The 18,859-nt window shown below is 41.0% G+C and overlaps 1 protein-coding gene and 1 pseudogene across 4 annotated transcripts in view; one reads left to right on the forward strand and one right to left on the reverse strand.

The window, feature by feature from the left end:
• The window catches only part of BRCA1 (BRCA1 DNA repair associated), a 62,986-nt gene that overhangs the window by 13,002 nt on the left and 31,125 nt on the right, over positions 1-18,859 (reverse strand). For all 4 annotated transcript variants that reach the window (XM_060080411.1, XM_060080410.1, XM_060080413.1 and 1 more), the window contains exons 12-16: positions 14,762-14,933; positions 8,360-8,486; positions 6,266-6,453; positions 3,989-4,299; positions 1,531-1,618 (exon numbers count right to left, since the gene is read on the reverse strand). In XM_060080411.1, coding sequence (XP_059936394.1) covers positions 1,531-1,618; positions 3,989-4,299; positions 6,266-6,453; positions 8,360-8,486; positions 14,762-14,933 — 886 coding nt within the window. The remainder of the gene's footprint in view (positions 1-1,530; positions 1,619-3,988; positions 4,300-6,265; positions 6,454-8,359; positions 8,487-14,761; positions 14,934-18,859) is intronic.
• On the forward strand, positions 9,028-9,548 carry LOC132478417 (NADH dehydrogenase [ubiquinone] 1 alpha subcomplex subunit 6-like; annotated as a pseudogene).

The following is an 18,859-nucleotide window of genomic DNA, read 5'->3' on the forward strand; positions in this document are numbered from 1 at the left end:
TTGCATTTTAAAGTTTTCTTTTCACCTATCAGCAGCCTTGATCCAAACCCATAGCTTAAGATATATTCAAGTTTAATGACATTCATCTCTAAAACAGTTTAGTTCATGGTAACTTGTTTTGGCATCAGATTCCTGTGAGCACTATCCTCTGACCCTGTAGTATGATCTTTACACAGTAGAAACCTAAGCTCTTAGAGGTTCTAAGGTAGCATGTCCCTGCCAAGGAGTCTGGACCCTATGCTCAAGAACCTTCAGCTGTATGAACAGAAACACCCTGGAGAGGACCCGAGAGTCCATTTTGTTAGGAAGGTTTTAAGAGTTGAGCTTCAATCTGCATCTTCTGTGTGCCATAGGCACCAGTCTTTGCTTTCTGGGGCCCATAAGTGAACCTAACTCCTCCTCCAGATAAGAACTCTTCAGATATTTCAAGACACTTGTCTTGTTCCCTTAAGTCTTCCCATTCCTTCATTTGTCCTTCAAATGACATTGCTTTGAATTCCTTTTCCCCATTCTCTTCATCTACCTCTGGATAAACACTCTCCAGTTGTCAGGGACCAGCATGAAAAGAAAGCATGGTGCTCGAAACAGAGCACACACCTTCCAGGTGTTCGCTCCAGTGGGGGTGGGGTGGGGTGTCGGGATCATCACCTCACTTGCTCTGGACATTAGGCTTGTATCAATAAGGCCCAATTTCAAATGAGCTTTGTTAGCAGTCCTGAAATGTTTACTCAGATTTAGCTTCCAGTCAACTAAAAGCCTCCGAGGTCTCCCTTGTCATCACACAAGTCATACTTAAGATTTTTTTTTTTTTTTTTTGCGGTACACGGGCCTCTCACTGTTGTGGCCTCTCCCGTTGTGGAGCACAGGCCCCGGACGCGCAGGCTCAGCGGCCATGGCTCACGGGCCCAGCCGCTCCACAGCATGTGGGATCTTCCCGGACCGGGGCACGAACCCATGTCCCCTGCATCGGCAAACGGACTCTCAACCACTGCGCCACCAGGGAAGCCCCATACTTAAGATTTAAAAAGGGGAAGGTGTGGGACAAATGAATCTTTCCCTTCACTTTTTTCTTTTTCACATGCTAGGCTATCTCAGAGCTGATAACTGGACTTGTTTCCTGTAAAACTCTCAACCACACTCAAACTAGGTGTTGGAGTGGAGTGAGGACATGGAGCTAGGGTTTCCAACCACCCAGATTTTGAGTGAAGACTCACTTCTGCTCATTCCCCTCTTGGCCCCATTTGTTCCTCCAGGACTCAGGCTCTGCCTTCCCAGAAAGCCCTCACCCAGTGTAGTCCAGGCCGGGTGGACTAGGAGAAGTGATTCATCGTTCTGGCTCACCACTCTCCAATCTTAACCCAAAATAAAAGGGGGTCAGGAAACAGCAAAACTATTATTTTTCTTTCATCAAGCAATAACTGATTGACTATTGGAAGACGGTCACCCATGCTATGCTTAACAAACATGCCCATTTCTTCATGTAGTTTTATGCAACAGATGCAGCATATTCTGTAAAGGTTCTTGGTGTACCTGTTTTCATAATGACATGAGTAGTCTCTTCAGTAATTAGATTAGTTAAAGTGATGTGATGTTTTCTGGCAAACTTGTGCACAAGCACCTGAAATCAAATCAAATATTACATTATAATAAATTACATCTAGAACACAGCTTGAGTATTACTTATCCCAGCTTTGAACCTCCATTTTTCTCACAAAAGGTACATCCTTTTTGTTCTAATATGAAGTTTCAAAATAAATAGTAATTTAATAAAAATTATGTACCAATCAGAGGAAGAAACTCTAAAATAGTCTGTGCTAACAGACATGGAATTATAACCAAGGATTCAAAATAATATTAATTTTCCTTTTATAACAGAAATCATTTGATTCCCTAAGACAGTTTCTTTGCAGAGTGACACCCTACTATGCTGTAATTTAGATTTATCAGCCTACACTTTATAAGCTGAGAGGTAACTTGCCTATACAGAAAGTTATGCTCAGATATGTGGCTTAAGAACTAGATTCAACCTGCTGACAGTTTTAAAACGTTCAAGTCAAGATGCTTCTAAAGGTCAGTACAAAAACTATCAATTCCTCTTAAGGAGAAGGATTGGAAGAGACTCATATTCTTCCCAAAAGAAATCTAGAGCCTTCTAGCTATTACCTATCAACCAAATAAAAAATCAATAGGCAGTAAAAGAAATTAACCAGATCCATTATAGACACATTTGACATAATCAGCAGCTACTGCTTGGTAAATAACTTTGTTTACCAAGGGCCATCATTTGCTAGCCATCACCACCCACACCAGTATTTCCATCATCTACTAGCCATCACCACCCACGCCAGTATCTCCATCATTTGCTAGCCATCACCACCCACGCCAGTATTTCCATCATTTACTAGTCATCACCACCCACGCCAGTATTTATGTGCCCCACGAGACTGCAGTGGAGGGTGGGCTGTCTTTCTTTCATGCTGCCCCACTCCATACTGCCACAGGGCACTGAAAAAGGCAAGCTGGAGAAGCTAATGACATCCTCCTCCTTTTGCCACTGCCCTTTGCCAGGATCATTAGCAATTCTGAACTGATTAATTGCTGAAATCCCAGCCTTGAAACAGCATTCAGTTAGAAGAGCAACTGCTGAAAAGATCATCTTAATATGGGCTTCGGAATTAATCATGTGTAATACAGTCAGCAGCTTTCATAATAAATTTACCACACTTCGGCAAGTCTGAATAGAGCTGAAAAGTTTTCTCCTTTGCTTGTTTAGAGACAATATGTACCCAAACCACTTAGAGTCTCATTTGCAGTTCAGGATTGCCCATGGCAAGAAAGATTAGATCATTTTAGCCTTCTCGGAAAAGCTGATCTCACAAAACAAAGGAATAAGGAATGCTAATTTTCAGTGAATAAATGGGTATTTTAGATGTGTTGACAAAAGATCAAGAGCAATATAAACAGACATAGGTATGAAATTTTAGAGCAAATTTTTGGGCACATGGTTGTGAGATGAGAATTCTGGCATTATTGATGAGAATTTATTCATTGTATCTACTAGGGCAGACACAGCTTACTTTGCCCTTTTAGTAGTGGGACACATCTGGTCACAGAGGTCATGCTGAGCTGCTAACCTATAGAGAAGCTAGGATGAGAAATGGTTTCTATTCCAGGAAGGATATATTAGGAAAGATACTTAAGAATGACTGAATCATTTCTCAGTGTGCAATAAATAGCATCCACTATTGAATCTGTTTGATACTCTGGTGTGTTATCATGGTTTTAAAGAAATCTTCGCTCAATTAATGATTAATTGATGGTGATTAATTAAGGGGAGATAAATTTCCTATGATGTCTGAAATCTATGCTCAATCCAAGTAGAAACAAAGTTTCAGTGGTCTTAATACTTTAATGGGTATTTTTCCACAGCACAAAACAATTCCTGTTTCTAGCAGGAGATGTCAAAACCCTAACAGGGATGGGTTATTGTAGGGTAGAACTGACAGGGCAAGCTATTGGATAACAGTGTTACAAGCCAGGATAAAGATAAATAAACACTGGAGAAATGCCACTATCTGGCCATGTACTTGGAACCAGTTTAAATTTAGTTAATCATGTTGGTAAGTTCACTCCGATGTGAACAAAGATGGGGAAAAGATGCCTTCTGCGGAGTGGAGCCATACCTCCTTGCTTTTTTAGGCAGAAAGAAAATTAAAATAAAAAAGCTCTGTATTATACTCAAAACCATAACCTTTCTGCTAATATTTAATAATTATTTCCTTTACTAAATACATACAAAATAATCCATGCTATAGCTTTATCTAGGTATAAGTTTTCAGAAATTAGTAATGGAAATGAAATTACATAGTAATGAGCTTGTTTGCCAGGTTTCTTCCTATAGGTTATTCACAGCTAGTACCCATTTAAAGTCATTGCGGTATGTTAATGAAGGCTCAGTCATTAGGGAAATACATATGGATACACTCACAAATTCTTGTGGGGTCAAGCCTGATGCCACCATAGAAATTCTTTTGTTGCTTCTTTGTGTTGAAGATATCAACTCTGGCTTCTCCCTGCTCACACTGTCTTCCCTCACATTATACCCTGCAGTATTAGTAGTATGAGCAGCAGCTGGACTCCTGGAAGATTCTTCTACTTGAAATTGGGGTAATTTCAGTGCAGAGGCTGAGCGTGGCATGCTGCAAACATGAGCTGGCTCTGGGGCTCTGTCTTCAGAGGGATCAGACTCAGGGTCATCAGAGAAGAGGCTGATTCCAGATTCTAGGTGAGGGGTTCCCTCTGAAAGGAATGAGGAAAGAAATTTAATCTATATGACAGTGAATTTTGAATTATAACATCTAGTCTCTGCTAAGAATTAAAAAGACAGATTAAGTTAGGTTAAGAGAAAAATGGGTACATTAATAACACTGTTGGTAGATGTGCAAAGCAGCTTAACTTTTCTAAAGGAAATTTGGCATTATGTAGCAACAGCCTTGTGTGTATACTTGCAGTCAACAAGTCTAGTTTTAGAAATGTATCCTAAGGACATAAAAGAGGTCTGTAAATATAGTCATAGGAATGTTCACTGCAACATTGTTTATAACAGTAAGGTTTTAGAAACAAACTAAATGTACAATGAGATTAAATAAATTATGCCACATCCATTCCAATGAACTACTCTTCACCTATTACATTTAATTACAATAAAATGGAGAAATGCACACACTCATGTTTCTTGTAGCATTATTCACAATAGCCAAGAGGTGGAAGCAACCCAAATGTCTATCATTGGATAAATGGATGAAGAAAATGTGAGATATGTACATATCTATATCTATCTACACACACAATGGTTTTAAAAAAGCTACAAACATGGATGAACCTTGAGGACAGTATGCTATATGAAAAAAGTCAGTCACAAAAGGACAAATACTGCATGATTCCACTTACATGAGTTATCTAGGGTATCTAAACTCTTAGAAAGTAGAATGCTGACTCCCAGGGGATAGGGGAAGGGGGAAATGGGGAGCTGCTATTTAATGGGTACAGAATTTCAGTTTTATAGGATGAACAAATTTTAGAGATCTATTGCACAATAATGGGAGTATACTTAACATTACTGAGCTCTTAAAAATGGTTGAGGTAAATTTTATGTTTTTTTTACCACAATTAAAAATAAAATTAAAAATTAAAGAAAGATACCATTGATTTTTAAGATGCTACCCTATTTCAGTTTTAACATGAAATATGTTTGCACCTTAGATATTAAATGCAATATTATAAGAAAGCCTGCTTTCTATAATTTCTGTCATTTATCAGTTTAGTTCTTAGGGGATGGTTTTGATTCAAATGTATACTTCTTTAAAAAATTTTTATTTTATATTGGAGTATAGTTGATTTACAACGTTGTGTTAGTTTCAGGTGTACAGCAAAGTGATTCAGTTATACTCAAATGTATACTTAAATCTTTGGGCTGCTTGTGAATATTTTGGCACTTCCTATATCACTGAAACTTAAAAAAAAAAATACCAAATACAAATAGTTGACTAAATACAATGAAAATGATTTTTGTTTCTTCATCCATGATGATATCATTAACTTTTTCACTTAATAAATCATCAGATATCATTACCAAATTAAAAACAGACCATCCCTGAAACATTTCAGAAAATGTCACTCCATCAACAAGTAAGCACAGCTAAGTAGAATGTATGGGATTCCTAAAATGACCCTAGTGAACATGGCCCAAAACATTTAGATGTCTAAGAGCACCTTTTATGATAATGTGTTTTTCAGGATTAATTTAAAACTTTCTTTACTGATTAAAACCTTGATTTACAAGCCATAAAACACACCATTCAGTTACAGTGATTTATAAGGCATATAATATATAGCAATTTATATTCATTAATTCATAAAACAAGAGCTTACTTTAGAGATGACTCATTTTTCAATAAAGGACAAGCCTAAAACTTTACCCTAGGACCCTAGAACTCTCATCTAACAGTTGAAGTAAAATATTTAGAGAGCACCAAGACTATCCCATCCTCAAAACTGTTAGAGTTAAACCAATATAGGCTGATTAACAGCGGCAATAATGTTCAACTTGGATTAACATTCAAGCTATTTTTCCAATGGGTTTAAGTATAACAGATGCATTCATGATAGACTACCACATTTGAAAGCTGATTCATCAGAATATCTTTAGGTTAATACTCGGAGTAAAATAAAAGTGTTTTCTCCATCAGAGCAGATGAAATATTACCTAGATCTTGTCTTGGCAGAGAAGACAGCTCCATTAAATCCTGGGCCTCAGACTCCGTCAGCTGTTGCTCCTCCACATCAACAACCTCAAGCTCCTTTTGAGGTGGGCAGTTTCCGTTCTGAAGACTCCTTGAGTGGCTGTGCATATACTGACTATTATCTGACAACTGCGATTTAGAAGGGGAAGACCTAGAAAAAAGGATGAAAGGAGAAAACCATCACTGTAGCTTGTGAAAGGACTAATCATACTTCCCAGGCAGCCAAGGCATAAGTGAAAGAGCTCACTGTCAGAGATCGGGAATGACTAGCAAGAGGGAACACGAGAGATGGCTAGGAGTCTGGGTTCACGATGTCTGCCAACATGTCAGGGCTGACATATAACATCCCTCCTTAGGGTCTGGCCTGAGGCAGTATATCTCCTAGCCATTTAAAAGCATGTCAGCAAATTTCACCAAATTATCCACTGCCACTCACTCAAATTCTATACACTATTTCAAATGAATGTATGAGAATCAGCTCTCTCATGAAAATAAGCTGATTAATTTTGACATTGCTACACTCATTCTTTCTACCCAGTTTTAGCAGAATTCATAGAATCATCCCTACCTCCTACCTTTTCAATGTCCAGAGTCATTCTAAAAATAAAAGCCAGCTATAATATATTGTTAGAAGAGCATATGCACACAGTAATTCCTCTACTCTTTCAGGTGTTTAGAACTTTGCTGAATACGATACTTATCAGCAGATTTAAAGGACCTCAGAGATCAGATAACTGATTCAAACAATTATTGGGTATTTAGTATTAGCCTAAAGCTAGGCTCCATGGATTAAAGATGAGCAAGACCTGAACTGTTCCTCAAGCAGTCTAGTGGAGGAAGTTCAATCAATGTGTAGGTTTTTTAATAGAAGTCTTTACAGGGTATACTGGGGTGGGGGTGGAGGAAGAGGAATATTTCATCTGAATATTAAACAGGTGGTTAGCTCAATCGGTTAAAGCACAGCAATGAGGTCATTACCTCTAATCATGGGTTTAGGGCCTATGGAGGTCAAATCTTTTCATTCTCTATCACAGCCATCAGGCCATTATCACAGCCTCAAAAATATATCCTCGGGCCTCCCTGGTGGCGCAAGTGGTTGAGAGTCCGCCTGCCGATGCAGGGGATACGAGTTCGTGCCCCGGTCTGGGAGGATCCCATATGCCGCGGAGCGGCTGGGCCCGTGAGCCATGGCCGCTGAGCCTGCGCGTCCGGAGCCTGCGCGTCCGGAGCCTGTGCTCCGCAACGGGGGAGGCCACAACAGTGAGAGGCCCGCATACCGCAAAAAAAAAAAAAAAAAAAAAAAAAAAAAAAAAAAAAAAAAAAAAAAAAAAAAAAAATATATCCTCAGTCCAATCCAAGATGCTTGGAAAAGATGGTGGGATTAGATTATTGACAACTTGTCACTATTCCCAGAGAGATAAGTGAAAATATACATACACTTGGTAGAAACTCAATAAATATGAATTCCTTTTCCTTTCTAGAGTCATGAGATGTGTGACTCTATCAGTTCTGAGACTCTTATCCTGAACTATCAATTTGGAATAATAGTCCAGAACTTGTCCTTTTACTTTCACTGTGTTTTTATAAAGATCAAATGAAGAAGTAGATAAAGTATTTTTAAAACTATAAAGTGTTATATTGTCTTATATCAATAGTGATGTGAACAACATCCCTGGAAGATATTCTGAATATTTACTGGGGTAAATTAATAGCTAAACTTTTTCTAGGAAGGCAAAAACTTCAATTAGGGCAAGGGCGGCCTTGGAGAAGTCTACCATCAGCCTCCAGGCCTGTTGAGGTTTTAGTTCTGTATTTTATTCTGACCTTGAAAAGGGACAGATCTACTGTGAATTTCTCATGTTGTAGCTCATGCCTTGTACAGGTCCAAAGAGCCTACATACAATTAAACAAAAGAAGTGTCCTAGGGCAATGAGAGGTTAGATATGTCTGTGTACAAAAAACTAGAGAAAGTATGGTGAAAAAAAAATTAACACTAAAAGTTTAATGTAAGTACAGGTGTTACTTAGCTACCAAACTTGACATTTATTACTTCTTACCTTTCCATTCCTGGTTCTTTATTTTTACTGGTGGAACAATCCGGAGATACTTGAAACTTGTCAGCAGAAAGGCTTTCTGGATTCTGGCTTATAGGATATTCACTACTTTTCTCTGAAGTTAATACTGCTGTAGATGGAATGAGAAAACAAAGAAATCTACTTTACTGCTTTGTCCTGGTGGTGATAATTCAGGTGAGAATATCAATGTTTTCAAAAGCAGCAATCTGTGACAATCAAATTGGTTTTTTAAAAAATTAATTAATTTATTTATTTTTGGCTGAGTTGGATCTTTGTTGCTGCGCGCAGGGTTTCTCTAGTTGCGGCACAGTCTCGGTAGCTGAGGCACCCCGGCCTAGTTGCTCTGCGGACTGTGGGATCTTCCCAGATCGGGGCTTGAACCCGTGTCCTTTGAATTGGCAGGCGAATTCTTAACCACTGCACCACCAGGGAAGTCCCCATCAGATTGGTTTTTAAACAGGTATATCAGACAGAATTCTATAAACACAAGTGATACAGCACCAAATGGAACTCAATGACTAAAAAATAATAACAACAATAAAAGGAACACTTTAAAACTGGGTAAATAAAGATACCCAGCTGAGACAAGGCTGAAAAAATAATATATTTATATTTTTTGGCCCTGAATGATAAGGACATAAGAATAGGAAATGAATTTTTATCTCTGCAGCAAACTAAATTGTACTCAAATCACCTCAGACAATAGGGAAGAGAAAGTACTAGAAAGCACAAAGCGCACTCTCTTCTCCATCCCTATCGCCTCCACATCAAAGACCGTACAGGGCTTTAGCAAGACAAGCGGCCTCCGCCCGGCTGCTACTGCAGCCAGCACCTCGGTGAAGCCCATTTTCAATCGGGACATGAACGAGGCTAAGCGAAGGCTGCGTGAGCTCTACCGCGCCTGGTATCGGGAGGTGCCGAACACTGTGCATTTATTCCAGCTAGACATCTTTGTGAAACAGGGACCAGATAAAGTCCGAGAAATGTTTATGAAGAATGCCCACGCCATAGACCCCAGGGTGGCTGATCTTCTGGTCATTAAGGGAAAGATGGAGCTGGAAGAAACAAAGCGTGGAAGCAGCAGACACAGGTCATGCGGTTTTTCCATGAAACAGAAGCACCAAGGCCAAAGGATTTCCTGTCCAAGTTCTGTGTTGGGCACGACCCGTGAAATCACTCAATGTTAAGGTGCATGTTGATATTTAAATATTTTAGAGCTCAAATAAACTCAATATATGATTAAAAAAAAAGATTGTATAGGATGGGGGTTTGAGTTTTTGCATGTGTGTGGAAACGAGGGAGGGGTCAGATGAGAAAGAAAACAGAGGTGACATTTTGCTTCACATTTTCAATTACTAAGAAAATAATAAACCGAAAAACCAATACAAACAAAAAAACAAGGTGCCGACTGATAAGGAACCTGGAAGTAATACATGGAACTAATGATGAACTGGCACAAGAAAGGAAAAAACACAGGACAGACCCAAGGCACAGTTCTGGCACGTTAGTACATCCTTTTTATTCATTAATTCCTCCAAATGTATTAGTGTGTCACTGCTTCCTAGGAAGTGGCTTAAAGGCAGAAATATTTAAAAAGCAAAAACAAATACTTAAAAATTACAAATGTCTTCTGTCCATTACAAAGTCACTGATGACTATAATTTATTTTGAGCTTTTATTAGAAAAGCCAAAATCCATAAATAAAGGCAGAAAAATTTAAACAAAGGGCTGTATTAATTAAACTATTTTTTTAAGACACTGGGTAGCCTGGGGGGAAATAATCATTGATTTCCTGAGTTAATCCTCAAATACATTATTTATAGTTTCCTTTATAGTCTTCTTTTCTGGCCCTGTGAGTTTCTAGGAACACAAGAACCCTGCCTGGAGCTACTGTAAGGTGCTGAAACAAAGAAGGGTCTAACCATGAACCAGCAGGTTTTTCTTCCAACTGGAATGTGAAGTTTTTAATATAGGCATCATTTCCCCCCTAAATACAAGGTGATCACGATAAAAGGTAATGTGCGATGTCTAAGGAATCACACCAAACAGAATTAATTATTTTTTTAATTAAAAAAAAAAACTTATTGAAGTATAGTTGATTTACAATGTTGTGTTAGTTTCCGGTGTACAGCAAAGTGACAGAATGAACTATTGGAAAGGGCTTTTTTATTCTTTTAAGTGAAAGGGTGGGGAGGGAAAGGCCTCAGACACAAAAATAGATATTAAAAAGTCATTCCACCATCTGGACATTTAACATACAAGTTCCCCTTTTCACTACAATGGGGCCCAAGCTACAAAGAAAATAAGCTAACCTGAGTTAGGATTCAATAACTCAATAGTACCTAAAAAATACAGGGAAAAACTTTTCTGCTCTTCTTTTTCCTTAATCCTTATTTCATAGATGCAGTGATCCAGAGCCCAAGTACTGGAACAGTACTGTAGTCTCCCCTGAAATCATTCCTTCATCTGTGGGTCTTAATATGTTATATTCTTCATGGGTAGGAAATATGGGCCAGACCAAACATTTAATAAATTTACTGACTGCCTATTAGGTGCTAATAAGCATTGTTGAAAAGTATTGGGAAGAATCAAAGAGAAAGACATTGAAAAGGAGGAAAGAGATATTGAGAAATGATAAACTATAAGCTTTCAGGAATGAACGTACTGTAGCGCAGAAAAGCTCAGATGTGTCTGAAAATCATTTCAGCTGTAATGGACTACGATGTTACAAATGCTAATGTTTGCTTTATGAATGACAGGTAATTCAGGAGGAAAAAAACAAAACAAAAATAAAAACAAAGTGCCTGATATGAAATAGCTTTACCTGCAGAGGGAGGTACACATCATTCATAATGGGTAAGAATACACGTTTGCACAAAAATATTATGCAGGCTTGGGAATGACCCTTAGGTAAACAGTAGGGCAGATCTAGGCTGAGGGCAGGACATTTGATGTAAAGATCCTGGAAAAGGAGCTTTCATCATCATTAAGAATACGGATTCTTTTTTTTTTCTTATGCGGGCCTCTCACTGTTGTGGCCTCCCCCGTCGCGGAGCACAGGCTCCGGACGCGCAGGCTCAGCGGCCATGGCTCACGGGCCCAGCCGCTCCGCGGCATATGGGATCCTCCCAGACCGGGGCACGAACCCGTATCCCCTTGCATCGGCAGGCGGACTCTCAACCACTTGCGCCACCAGGGAGGCCCAAGAATACGGATTCTTAAAAAATAAAAACTGGGGTTTCCCTGGTGGCGCAATGGTTGAGAGTCCGTCTGCCAATGCGGGGGACACGGGTTCGAGCCCTGGTCTGGGAAGATCCCACATGCCGCAGAGCAACTTGGCCCGTGAGCCACAACTACTGAGCCTGCGCGTCTGGAGCCTGTGCTCCACAAGAGAGGCCGCGATAGTGAGAGGCCCACGCACCGCAATGAAGAGTGGCCCCCGCTTGCTGCAACTAGAGAAGGCCCTCGCACAGAAACGAAGACCCAACACAGCTAAAAATAAAATAATAATAAAAAATAAAAATAAATAAAAATAAAAACTGGTGAAATATGATTAAGTCTAGAGTTTCGCTCATTACTAGTAATGCGCCAATGTTGGTTTCTTCGTTCTGACAAAAGTACCATGGTAATGGAAGATGACAACATTAGGGGAAACTGAAACTAGGTAAGGGGTAGAGTTCCCGTAGGAACTCTCTGTACTATCATTGCTGCTTTTCTGTAAATCTAAAGTTATTCAAAAATAAAACATTTATTTAAAGAATAAGTCATTTTAGTACAGCTGAAGGTAAACAAAACTGCTTTTCTCAGGATTAAGAAGTTTGCTTGAATTTCAGTTAGACTCACACCAATTTAAGAGGGAAAAAGGCACAAAACTTGAGCTGCTATTAAGTTGATGCTCAAAATGTTTCAGAAATAAAGCCACAAAATTCCAGAATCCATACCCAGAAATTTTCTTTCAGTAACTCTATAGAGTGGGCTTCAGAGTTTTAATCATGTGAATTAAAATATTTATTGAGCACCTACTGTGATCCAGGCTCAGGTGTAAGGGTTCTCTGCCCAGATGGAGACTACATTCTAGTGGGAGGTAAGGAGGAACTCTAAACAATATGCAAAACAAGTCAGATATTGTTAAAAGTTAAGGGCCTTCCCTGGTGGCGCAGTGGTTAAGAATCCGCCTGCCAATGCAGGGCACACAGGTTCAAGCCCTGGTCCGGGAAGATCCCACAAGCTATGGAGCAACTAAGCCCATGTGCCACAACTACTGAGCCTGTGCTCTAGAGCCTGTGAGCCACAACTACTGAAGCCTGTGCGCCTACAGCCTGGGCTCTGCAACAAGAAGCCATCGCAATGTGAAGCCCGCACCCCAACAAAGAGTAGCCTCCGCTCACCGCAACTAGAGAAAGCTCGAGCGCAGCAACGAAGACCCAACGCGGCCAAAAATAAATCAAAAAAAAAAAAGTTAATAAGGGCTATTGAAAAAATCTAACAGTATAACAGGGTAAAGTGGGGCCGGAAAAGTCAGAGACTTAAAAATTACAATAAAAAATACCGTGGTTGGGCTTCCCTGGTGGCGCAGTGGCTGAGAGTGCGCCTGACGATGCAGGGGACACGGATTCGTGCCCTGGTCCGGGAGGATCCCACATGCCGCGGAGCGGCTGGGCCCGTGAGCCATGGCCGCTGAGCCTGCGCGTCCGGAGCCTGTGCTCCGCAATGGGAGAGGCCACAACAGTGAGAGGCCCGCGTACTGCGGAAAAAAAAAAAAAATACTGTGCTTATAGGTGATCTCCTTGAGAAGTAGCATTTGAGCAATTTGAACAACATATTCAAGTTGTGCAAATATAAGTGGGCATGGCAGACACTCTCTGTGGAGTTGGGAGAGGAGACACTTCTTTTTAAATGGAGAAATTCTCATAAGCCTCTCTTCCCTCCTCTCAACATTTACCCACCTATCTCAAAACTCTGAGGATATTATAATTTCATGAGAAAGTAGACCAATGAATAAGTTTACCACAAAGGATAGAGTAAAAGCTCTTTCATTAAAAAAAATGTTTTATATAGAAATTCAGAAGAAGTTTTCAGTTTTTCAAATCCATAGTAAAATAGAATACATAAAAGTATAGCACTTATGAAAAAAAAAAGCCACAAAGAAACATTTTGTGTACAGATCTTCAGGAAGATATACCCCCCAACAACAAAGATGAGATAGTAGATTCACACACATATTCAAAGCCAGACAATAAAATTTTATATCTGGTGCATTCAAATTGAAAGTCTAGTCTGTTTTTAGATTGAAGGTGGTGAAAGCACCAACGAGAATTGTGATGGTGACGAGACTTGGGGCTACATTATCTGGGAGATGAACTAAATGAAGATAGTTACAAAGAATGCATTTAAGGAAATACATTTTGAACCACTGCCATAGCAACAGAGTTCCTAGCTTCTCATGCATGAGCTACTTACTGTTTCTCTCTGAACATAAAAACACTACAAGGCACACACTCCGGGACCAACGCCACTCTCCTGAATAATTAAGAGTAGAGTTCCTAGAAAGACTCAGAGGAAGGTCCTTTGGCCCCCTGTAGGCCCGAGGAAGGGAGAACGAAGAAGGACTTTAACACTAAGTTAGCTGGGTAGCTAGCACCAGCTCCCCCCTGGAACCCAGGCCTATGCCTAGCCTCTCACTGAGTGTCTGTGTATTTGCCCCTGTTTAAAACCCTGCCTGATGTGTTGTTTTTCACAGGCTTTTTCCAGTTAAAACTCAAATTTTCATCTCACTTTCCTTCCTTTATGCCAGGTTATTTCTCAGCTTGGTGCTCACTTCTTATAGGGAGTCAGCTCAGAGCAGCTCCCCCTGCCCAGTTACTCCAAATGCCTCGTCTTGTTGATAACAATCATGCTGTTATAAAGCACCTGTCTCTGCCACATAATTGGGCTTTCTGTGGATCAAGGTGCAGTTCCTGAAGTATATATAGACGTCTCTGTCTATAAACCAGAAAGTAGACTAAATAGGGCTTTGTGATCTGACGCCAGTGCTATGAGAAACATGTCTGAGTGGTTTTTTATAAACTTTCTAAAATGATGGGGTTGCCTATTTCCAATCTGCCCCATGACACTCAGCTTCCTGTGGGTGCCCCATAGCATTTCCTTACTGTGGGTACTCAGATGACGATGCTTCCTGACTGTCTTGGGCCCTCTGAATGGTAAATTAGTTGTAAGCAGAGACTAGAAGAAAGGCTCTAAGATTTCCCACGGAGTGACTCAGCAAATATATGCTGAGCAAAGATCAGAAAATGTTGGAGCTGGGTCCATACTTTTCAGAAAGAGATAAAGGCTTAGGGAAGGAAGAATTTTGCTTAAGGTAACAGTTTGGCCAATATTACAAACCTTTTTCTGATGTGTTTTGTTCCAGATTTAGCAGGTCCTCAGGGGCACAAGAATCGGCTATGAGGGAAAGGGAGCTGTGAGAAGCCTGGCTCCCGTGCTGCTCTAACACAGCTTCCAGTTCGGCCATTTCCTGCTGGATCTTTAGCAGGTTATCTTGCATGGTATCCCTCTGCTGCAGACACAAGGAACAACACCAAGAAAGTTATACTCTTTTAGAAACTTGCCAGAAATCAAGAACATGTTACACCAATTAATTTTACCACGGGACTTGAAATCACCTGGTATGGAATTATAAGTTCTGCCTGAGCACCTTTTTAAAAATTTATTTATTTATTTATCTATTTATTTATTTGTCCATGGCTGCGTTGGGTCTTCTTTGCTGCGCGTGGTCTTTCTTTAGTTGCGTTGAGCAGGGGCTACTCTTCCTTGTGGTGAGTGGGCTTCTCATTGTGGCAGCTTCTCTTGTTGCAGAGCACGGGCTCTAAGCGCGTGGGCTTCAGTAGTTGTGGCACGTGGGCTCAGTAGTTTTGGCACGTGGGCTCTGGAGCGCAGGCTCAGTCGTTGTGGTGCATGGGCTTAGTTGCTCTGTGGTATGCGGGATCTTCACGGACCAGGGCTCAAACCCGTGTCCCCTGCATTGGCAGGCAGATTCTTAACCACCAGGAAAGCCCTGAGCACCTTTTAATCTGACCATATTCATGCAATTAATGCCCATGAAATTATTTCAGAAAGATGTTAGAGGGGAAGAAAAAATTCCTCAAACTCTCCCAAATAGGCTTGTTTTATTGTGATGTCCTTTTGAAGTTGGTTATTTTCTTTCTTTTTTTTTTTTTTTTGTGGTACGTAGGCCTCTCACTGTTGTGGCCTCTCCCATTGTGGAGCACAGGCTCCGGACGCACAGGCCTATCGGCCATGGCTCACGGGCCCAGCCGCTCCGCGGCATGTGGGATCTTCCCGGACTGGGGCACGAACCCGTGTCCCCTGCATCGGCAGGCAGACTCTCAACCACTGCGCCACCAGGGAAGCCCCAGTTATTTTCTTTTAAAGCTAGGGAGTGACAAAATAACGTACTCAAAACACTTTTGGTATTTAAAATTAGCATGATTCTGTTAACATCTTCCACAGGCTGCATTTCAAAAATTTGGTATTGTGGCACTCATAAGAGATTTGCGTTAGTCCATATAAAAATGTCTAATCTCTGGCTTGTGAGGTCTCTCCCTTTTCTGGGATTCTTTGAACATTTAGTTTCTAACAGAATAAGCAAAGAGCTAATTCATTAATTTATCTATTTATTCATTCAACAACTATTTGTTGACCACCTATTATGTGTTAGGCACTGGGGATACAGCCCTAGAATGGTGCTGCCATTCTAGATGGGGACGGGGTACCTAGAGATGGCTGCAGAGAAGAACCGGCTATATGGAAGGATCCAGCAGAAAGAGCCCTCAGAAAGCCTGTAAGGCCAGTTATTGTTTTCAATTCAAGATAATGGGCTCCTCTTGCTTATGAGGCTCCTGATGTTTATTTCTCCATATGAAGAAGAAATCTGCTAAGTCTAAGGCTTTTTTTGTTTTGTTTTGTTTTTTTAGTGTTTATTTATTTTTACTTGTTGACAGTTTGCTTTATTTATTTATTTATTTATTTATGGCTGTGTTGGGTCTTCGTTTCTGTGCGAGGGCTTTCTCTAGTTGCGGCAAGCGGGGGCCACTCTTCATCGTGGTGCGTGGGCCTCTCACTATCGTGGCCTCTCTTGTTGCGGAGCACAGGCTCCAGACACGCAGGCTCAGTAGTTGTGGCTCACGGGCCAAGTTGCTCCGCGGCATGTGGGATCTTCCCAGACCAGGGCTCGAACCCGCGTCCCCTGCATTGGCAGGCAGATTCTCAACCACTGCGCCACCAGGGAAGCCCAGTCTAAGGTTTTTGATAAGCGAAGTATTTTGTAAGTAAGGAGCTCTCCAAAATATACATTTCTTCATTACTTTTAGAAGGAGCATGTATGGTTGCCAGCAAACCCTGGGGAAACAGATTGTTTCACCCTGTGTCTTCTGATCCTCGCAAATGACTTTGCCCTCTACTAAGAACAAGCCATCTACTTTTTCCCGTTCACAGTTTTTAGGAGGTTTTGATGACTGGGAAATGCATTCCCTGCTCCACTAAGGCTTCCACTGCACCCTGAGGCTGCTCTGCTGCCAATGTCCACGGCAGCTCCATTGCCACCACGTGGTGTCTTGTGAGTAGTTCCACCACGGATCAAATCCTAGCCAAGGGCTCACCTCAGTAAATCTGGAATGAAACCAGGACACCTGATAAGCTTCAAGGAGCTCTATCGGTCACTACTGCCACAACCATCACGTCTAACTTCTGCGGCCATTAAATAGGTAAGCAAATCAGAAAAGTAATGGGAGAATTATAGGTAGATAACTTTCCTTTGGGTTTTCCCAAAGCAGTTACTTTATAACTTGGACAAATTCCCCTGCAGGCAATTGGCCTGATACATTTGGGAGACTAAACCCAAATTGGTTACCAAGTTTTCTTGATTCTAATTCTTGTGTGTCTTGAATTAGCCCTACTTTTCTTTTCTATTCCCACTGTGCTACTCTGATATCTACTTTTAATACAGCTAAAGTTCCCTAAAAGCCATGTTCATCATGTCTCTTTTTTCCATTAGGAGCTTAGTTGTATACAACTGCTCATATAAAATGTTAACACTTTCTGAATACTGTATAATTATTACTCGTTATTGATCTCATGATAAATTCCAAATTCCTAAGCACAGCATTCAAAAGGGCCTTCACGGGCTTCGCTGGTGGCGCAGTGGTTAAGAATTCGCCTGCCAATGCAGGGGACATGGGTTCGAGCCCTGGTCCGGGAAGATCCCGCATGCCGCGGAGCAAGTAAGCCTGTGTGCCACAACTACTGAGCCTGCACTCTAGAGCCTGTGAGCCACAACTACTGAAGCCCGCGTGCCAGAACTACTGAAGCCTGCACACCTAGAGCCTGTGCTCTGCAAGGAGAGAAGCCACCGCAATGAGAAGCCCACGCACCACAACGAAGAGTAGCCCCCGCTCGCCGCAACTAGAGAAAGCCCGCGTGCAGCCACGAAGACCCAACTCAGCCCAAAATCAGTCAGTCAATCAATCAAAAGGGCCTCCACACTCTAATCTTATCTCGTTTCTCCCCAAAACCACCATGCATGCCCTGTTTTCCAGTCACATGGGACCACTTTGTGTTTCCTGGACATGATTTCACGCCTCTGTGCCTTTGCCTCGACTTACTGCCTCTCTTCTCTTTCCACCTGGAAAAAATTCTCATCTTTTAAGGTCCAGCTTGACTATCTCCTTCAGAAGTCCCCACCAATAATACATCTCCTGTCAGGAACAGATGACCCCTCAGTGCTTCATTTATACTGCTAGTGCATTAGTATACCGAAGTGGAATACCTGTTCCTCCTAGATGGATGGAATCCTTCCTTAATCATTTTTGTATCCCTAACACCCAGCAGGCAGTAAGCATTTAGTAAATGTTTAATGCAGAAATGAATTAATGAATAAATATAGTTAATCAGTCTTTGATAAAGAACAGATACTAATGATACCAAATTAGGATTTATCTCCTATATATGTCTCCCCAGTTCTGTATAAACAGACCTTGGGAAAAGATCCCACTTCAATCATTTTGCTTGTTGGAGCTACTCTAGATTTAAGTTAGCCCTGAAATCTGACTTTGGCTCTGTTTTGGGTAGATGCTTGATAAAAACAGGTTACAAAATGAATCTTGAACAAATAAGACATATATCTCTGGGAACAAGATCAGAAATATAGAAAACAAGGAGGTAGTTTATTGAATGTCAAATATCATACAATATGGCTAAGGCAGATGGAATCAGAAACCGAACACTACAACTCTAAAACACAAGGGATAAAAAGGTGAAAGTCATGTTGACAGAGCCCCAAATCCACACTGAGAAAGGATCATAGTAATTGCAAACAGAGAAAAGGCCTCCTAGGGAATTCCCTGGCGGTCTAGTGGTTAGGACTCTGCACTTCTGCCGCAGGAGGCACAGGTTCGATCCCTGGCTGGGGAACTAAGATCCTGCAAG

The sequence above is a fragment of the Mesoplodon densirostris genome, chromosome 18, assembly GCF_025265405.1.
Source record: "Mesoplodon densirostris isolate mMesDen1 chromosome 18, mMesDen1 primary haplotype, whole genome shotgun sequence".
Taxonomy (NCBI): Eukaryota; Metazoa; Chordata; class Mammalia; order Artiodactyla; family Ziphiidae; genus Mesoplodon; species Mesoplodon densirostris.